This window comes from Aptenodytes forsteri, unplaced genomic scaffold (genome assembly GCF_000699145.1).
Source record: "Aptenodytes forsteri isolate BGI_AS27 unplaced genomic scaffold, ASM69914v1 Scaffold56, whole genome shotgun sequence".
In the NCBI taxonomy this organism is placed as follows: Eukaryota; Metazoa; Chordata; class Aves; order Sphenisciformes; family Spheniscidae; genus Aptenodytes; species Aptenodytes forsteri.
Window position 1 is genome coordinate 6,869,435 of NW_008796213.1, and position 7,285 is coordinate 6,876,719.

Below are 7,285 nucleotides of genomic sequence, written 5' to 3' on the forward strand. Positions count from 1 at the left end.
TGTAGATGTGGTGCTTAGGGACATAGTTTAGTGGTGGACTTGGTAGTGTTAGGTTTATGGTTGGACTCAATGATCCTAAAGGTCTTTTCCAATCTAAATGATTCTATGATTCTAATAGCCCCAGCTTGCCCTCTCTTGACTTGCCTAATTCTTCAAGGATCTTTTGGCCTGTCAGCTAATCATCCAGGGCTATGCATAGCTTTTGGCTAGTTCTCTTTCTCTAAAGATCGTTCAAAAGAATGTATGCATGCTGCCTTAATTCTGTTGATAAACTTATGAAAGAAAATAAGAAACAAAGTGGTACATTTACCCTTTTCTCTAGAGGCATGTTTATAGTAAGTTGTCATTCTTAGCAATTAAAATTATTTACTTAAGTCCAATCATTAGCTAAAAATGTTAAAAAGGTAAAATGTAAACACGGAGGCAATCCAGGTTTCACAGTCAATTTCTGTGAAAGAAAATGACCTTGAACAGGATGCATAGTTCCACTTACAAGAGCAGTCCATAACTGCTACAGGGTAAAAAACCATCATCATTGCAACATCTAGTGGGAGCAAGAGGCCTTGAGAAAGGCATGTATCCATGAGACCTGTATCCATTGTAGGTAGCAAGTCTAGAATAAGTGAGTCTATAAAGGAACAAGTGAGTTTATAGAGAAAATCCAGAAGTATTCTGGTACTGTACTGGAGCAGAGATAGAAGCCTACGAGGAAACAGTAAGAAACAGTCACCAGACAGTTGTTGGCTTTTGTAATCAAAGGATGTTATCTAGGAAAGCAGGACCACTGGTAAGAGTACTGGTTTGGGTACACCTGCCTAAAAAGAAAAAACAATCCTCTTCTCTTAGGAAGCAAATCTAGGGGGTTACCCAAAAGGACTATAATAAGAAAAGTTTCAGATGTAAAGCAGAAAAAAGTTGAAGATCAATGTGTCTGCCCTGTACTTTAGGTATCTGGAAATCAAAATGGAAACACACAAAAGGTAGATGCAAGTAGTTGCAATTTCGAATGAATATAAAGGCAAGGCACAGACAAGGAAGCATAAAGGCTGAAGTGTAAAAATGAATTTACAGTTAGCAAGGAACAGAAGTGGCAACACAGAAATGCTTCATATTAAAAGTAAGAAGAAAGGAAATATAGGACCTGAATGGGAAAGAAGAACAAGCAACATGCTCTACGGAAGATTGAAAGACTCAGTTCCTTTTGTCTACTGCCTTCATAAAAATGGTGATGTCTGATCACAAACTGATATGTATTAAGTCTGTAGGACCTGAGGGTAAATTAAATTTAGTGCGTCCTTAGAGAGCTAGATGAACAATCCATGAATTATCAGTGATCATTTTTGCAAACTGATTATCTTGGAGGTTAGAGAATACCAGAGGGCTGTAATGGGGCAAACAGAAAATATATCTTTAAAAATGGCTAAAAAGGATGATCTGGGGAATCTGTATATCAGTGAAATTTATATTCCTACATAAGTATTAGAACAAATTATTAAAAAGACAATTTATAAGCATCTAGAAGATATGAAAGCCGTAAAACAAGAGCTAACGTGAATTTGCCAAGAACATGCTTCTGTCAAAACAATACGATTTCCTCCTCTAACTGAACAGCTTGCCTAAAGGGTGCAGCAATAGATATACTAATTCTCAACTGTAATAAAGCATAGCAAAATGTTTTGGTGCTATCCCATGCTACATTTCCATTAGCAACCTCTGGAAAATTAATTCTATCAGGGCAATGTGGTTCAAAACTAAAACTCAGTGTCCATATTAACATTTTATTATCAAAGTGGAAAGCAAGTGGTCATAATTCATTTAATTGATAGCTTAGATATACCCATATGGAATTTGCAAAGGCCAAGTTAAGCCAAAAGCACTTTGTAAGCCAAAAATTAGAAGTCATAAACATCCTGATAATTGGAGAAATGTTTTAAAAATCAACAATACATAAAAGCGCAGAATAATATAAGAAATAAAATGGAGAAATACAAAAGGGGAAGAGAACAGCTAGGCAGCAATACAGTGGGAACAGATCTGGTGATTATAATTATTGCAAACTAAATATGTATCAACCCTGTGATACTGTAGGGGAAAAAAAAAAGCTCAAAAGTTTGCATTTTCAAACTGCATCAGTCTAATAGGATATTAACTCTTATAAAATTTGCCTTGTTGTTACCCTTAGATGATAGAACACTTAACTTAAGAACCAAATTTTCACAAATACATTCTTACACACCTGGAAAGTGCGTACCAAGCATGGGAAACAACACACATTTTTCTTGAGAAATCTATTTACTTGCACGTAGCATCCCTGTTAGTTCTTATATCTACAGACATTACATGTAAATAGTAAATTACTATTTTGACAATTTGTCCTTGGATGTTCATAAGAAAATCCTTTGAAATAAAAATTTATCTACATTTTCCTCAGCCATAACCATTTCAATATAGTATTTGATCATTTAATATTTGAATATACTACTTCAATATTTACAGTTTCTGTTTCTTAATGCTGTAGGTTCCTACTTCTCACATTCTCTATCATGTTTTAATGGTTGTAGTAAATAAGATCAGGAAGCACTCCTTAGGTGTTCAAATAAACAACTGTTGACATCAAAATCAAAACTTGAAATTAGTATAGCAGATACTAATTAGCATAACAGAAATTTACTGTAATAGACTTTTCTCAAACCAAGGTATATCAATTGATATATACTAGCACATAATCCTATCAGAGCCTTACCATTAATTACTGGGGTATAAACAACAATTCCAACCAAGTTAGGATCAGATACAGTTGTGTCCAGAATAAGGCCACCAATACTGAAAAACAAAGTACAACATTTAGAATAAGGCAAGCAGGTACATTAGTTAGTACTTAAAAACTTTTTTAGCAATCTGTCTTAGAACATCTTCAAGCCACAATTTTCTTCTCAATTCATTCCCATTACCTCATTCTCAGCTACAGACTAACATTGCTATAGTTATTTATATATTAAACTCAACTTCTTGTATAACAAAGCTCATAGAATTTCAGCCAATCACTCCACTTTTAAGATTCATAACTTTCCTTGGATTAAAACATCTCTTAGATCAGTGTATAATCTTGATTGGAAACTGCAGGAGATGAATAGCTCACCATTTTCTTCATTTGGTACGGCACACTTGTGCTCAGTAGTTGCCACAGGCTACTGCTGCCTCCCCCACTCATTCCCATCTGTGACTTAACTTTGTAACTTCCTCGTTTTGGGAAGATTAAAGTTTATTCACACTCCTCACTGTAGAGGCTCCTTAGATGTTTCTTTTAAGCACAATCAGGTGTTAAATAAGATATATAGAGACACGGGGTGACTATCAAGACGAAGGAAGACAAATAGACTTACCTGCTTATAACCATGGCAGTTATAACAGGCTCCCATCCTGAATGGAGAACAGTTCTGGTAGCTGGGTGTTTGGCAGCTATGACAATCCCTATCGGAGTCAGAGCCAAAAAAAAGGCACCAACCAAAGGAGATACATAGTAATACGTCTCTAAAATAATAATATAGAAAAAAAACCCACCGTTTTACTTTCAAAAGTACATTCCTCTACATTTTTCTTAATTTAGAACTCTAAAATAAATTCTAATCTACATCATACAATTGAGGAATTTTAATAGTCTCTATCACTACTGTACCTAAAGTTTCAACTACTGCACTAAACAATATGGTTAACATCTGCCATCTGTGATCAGTCTCCCACCTTCTCACGGACAGCACTATCTGTACAAAGAAGGGATTTTGAAGAAGATTTTTGTGTGATGCTTTATGAAAAAATGCAATAAGGGTGTGGAATATGAAACATTATTTTGTAACATATCTACTAAAAAAAAAAAAGAAACTGAATATATTGAAAATGCGTTTTGTTTATACACAAATTCATAGCATATGTGCACCCCCTTCTTTCCAAAGCACAGATAATACGGTAATCTTCCCAGAAATAGCATATCTAAAATGATGCAAGCACAATGTGTAATATTGAGACATTTATATCTGTAGCTCAGTTATTTTATAACCAGTCTGAGCTTGAAAATTCACAGCCACAATTCTGCTGCTTGCACTTATCCATCAGAATTGCATCATATTTCATAGGAACACAACTGCAAACACCAGTGAGTACCATCATAAAGCTGAGCTTATAAGGCAAACAGCTGCCTCCACTGAAATCATACTATTTTTTCAGATTACTTGGTTTTATAATCCCATCCACACAGAAGCTATTACTTCCAAGACTTCCTAATTCAACAGTGAGGTAAATAATGTAAAATTTATCCTAATGACAAATATATATATAAAAATATGCAAACATTTCACTTTTGCATATATTTAGTTTTATGAGAAATGTGGTAATGTATTTAATGTTAAATACATTTTGTCTAAACTTTCAGAATTTGGACAAGTCTTAATGCAAAATATATTTTAAATTAACAGGTTGAAGTAGTTAATGTAGAACACACAAACACTTTACAAAAGAAGAATATTTAGTATATAAAAAAAGTATTCTCGCCCACCTATTATGGCTTATTACAAAGCAATTGCAAATTCAAGCAATTACTACTTTGATGTTATCTTGGTGGAGCTGAAATTACTCCTAGAAGAATTGCTGTAGAGTTTTTAGTAGTTACTACCCTTCTGCATTGACTGGTAACAACCTCTGCAGCAGAGCCAGCAGAAAAGATAGTAAGATACCTTTCACTGGGTAAGCTAAAAGTAGAAAGCTATTAGAATGAGACAAAGGCCAAAAGAGAAGTAATTTTTTTCCTTTCCTTATCTAACTATTCTCCAGTATATTATCTCCTTCTTCCTTTGCGGTGCCTTTTTTTCCTCCTTTCTCCTCTTTTTGTGAACTAAGAGGTGGGCCTAATGTAAAGAGTTCTTACTCAAAAGGGTACACACAATACACGATTCCTTTATTTGATACTTACAGTTTTTCTTATCAAACTTAATAAAAAAGACAACAATGTGCTGATGTAAAGTTCTTGAACTTTTTGTCATGTAGACTACTACTTACTGCCCAGGTAAATGCATCCTTCCCTCCACTTGCAATGAAGAAAGATCCCTGTGTGCACTAAAATTGGTCACATGGAAAGGCATCATTCATTCTACATCTATTTATTTAAAATTTTGAGACTTCACTCCTTTCCCCCTCTCTTTTTTCCCCTCTTTTTTTTTGTCCCCAAGACATAAATCATACTGCATTCCTGCTGTGTATTCTTTCTCCATCTCTCTCTGTTCCTCTCATATGGAACCAAGGTGAGGCATTAGTGTGTACCAGACACCCGATAACTGATTTAAAGGTCAGAATGAGAGAATAATTCTAATGTAGTATATTTAGTAAAATATAAAAGGGCACAAAATAACGAAATCCTATTAATTTCACAAATTTCCAAGTCTTTGCCATTTTTGGAGAGGTTGCCAATTTTATTAAAAGGTAAAGTCTGCTGCTCAGCAAAGATCCTCTGTTGCAAAAAAACACTGAACAGCAAAATACAGATGCAATGGTGAGCATTATCCTAATTATTCACTAATTTTTGAAAGTCTTTCACTTGTACATTGACAATTAGCCCACTGTACTCTTTATTACAGGATTTCTACCAAGTCAGGAAAGGAAATAAAAGTTCAAAAAAGTATGCCTTTTATAATAATTTATTTTTTAATCCCACTAACAACTTAACTTGTTAGAACACGTTCATGAAAAAAAGGGAGAGTATGTAACTATCTGCACCAGTCTCCAAGCTTGGAGAGCTAGTCCAAGAATGTAGTCCAAGAATTACAAACTAAAAATAAGCAAAGTAAAAATATATCATATAATTCCTTTCTTCTGAAAAAAGGAAAGAGCACATAGATAAAACTGAAATCAGTCCAGCAAATGAACAATGAATACTAACCAAGAGTTATTTAATAGGTAATTTCTAAATAAATAATAATTATGTAAAATACAAAATATACATACACGTCATCCTGCCACAGAAATGTTTTGTAAGAAGTTTAAAAAAAAGGAAAAAAAATGAGAAGACAGTCTCGCTAGTGTATAATGATTCACAAATTATAACCAAAATAAATATAATTTCTATCTGCAGTGCAACAGGACCATTTCAGAAGTCAGCAAGTAGCCAGTAGCAAGGGCAGCTTTACAAATCTTAGAAAACACGACTAACCCATGGCTGATTATCAAACCTTTCACTAGTTGAATTCAACATATTTTAAGTTAGTTAACAGCAGCTACAGGAAAGAAGGAAATATGCATCTATAAAATGACACAAGCTGTCATTTTTACAGCAAACAAAGCAAAAGTTAGTTGAACTTTCAAGACGGTGAATACATGTTTTATAGCAATAAGACCAAAGTGCATAGTGATATAAAAGACAATGACATGAAACAAAATGCAACAAGTGGTTTTTTTACATACTAAGATAGGACTTTCAAGACTACTCAGCAATGGCTTAGCTTTGTTCCTCTGAGTCAAAAACAGTGAGAGGAGTTAATTTTTTTGGCCTTATGTTCAAAATTTTAAGATGTACAAATGTCTTAATTTCACTGTGGAGAAAAGTACAGATAAAACTTACGAAATAGGTTTTATACCCGAGTCCTTTAAATTGAGTTGGACAGAAACTGGATTATAAAAGCTACCCCATTGTTACAATACTGTCACAAGTTTCTTCTTGAAAGGGACAAAAGCCAACAGTGGCTCTCAGGAGTGGGGAATCTCCAAGGACAGGATGCAGCCAGAGCTTGTATTATTTTTTTTAAAAAAACTTCTGCTATGATAATATACTAGCACTTTATTGGGATTCCTTGTTCTAAAAGTGCTAGAGGGAATAATAAATAAAAAAATAAATAGACCACCAACCATCCCCATGCTGCTAAACAAGTTGGAAATCAGGTATACATATTAATCAGTTTAGAAGTTTTAGACTAGACAAGTGAAATTCACCCTACTCAGGTTTTAAGGCAAAGATGATGCAAAAATTAAGGCAAGGAAGCCTCAGAACTTCATCCCTACCAGAACTTCAAATTCTGCCGCCTGTCTATTAAGTTTAATTAAAAACAGAACTATAGAAGTAATTAATAGTTTAGAAACTTATCACAGAATCTGTCACGAGTGAGCAACGATAGACTCCAGCTACCTACAGGACTAGTGAAACTACTCAGCTGCAGTCTAACTCTTGGGAACAGAGCGCAGAATTTTTTTTTTTTTTTTTTTTTTTTTTTTTTTTTTTTTTTTTTTTTTTTTTTTTTTTTTTTTT

General features: G+C 34.0%; 1 protein-coding gene across 1 annotated transcript in view; it reads right to left on the reverse strand.

Moving 5' to 3' along the window:
• Nucleotides 1-7,285, reverse strand: part of SLC41A2 (solute carrier family 41 member 2) — a 55,337-nt gene that overhangs the window by 24,132 nt on the left and 23,920 nt on the right. Inside the window, exons 6-7 of the mRNA XM_009288389.1 lie at nt 3,384-3,531; nt 2,744-2,823 (exon numbers count right to left, since the gene is read on the reverse strand). Of these exons, the coding sequence (XP_009286664.1) occupies nt 2,744-2,823; nt 3,384-3,531 (228 nt within the window). The remainder of the gene's footprint in view (nt 1-2,743; nt 2,824-3,383; nt 3,532-7,285) is intronic.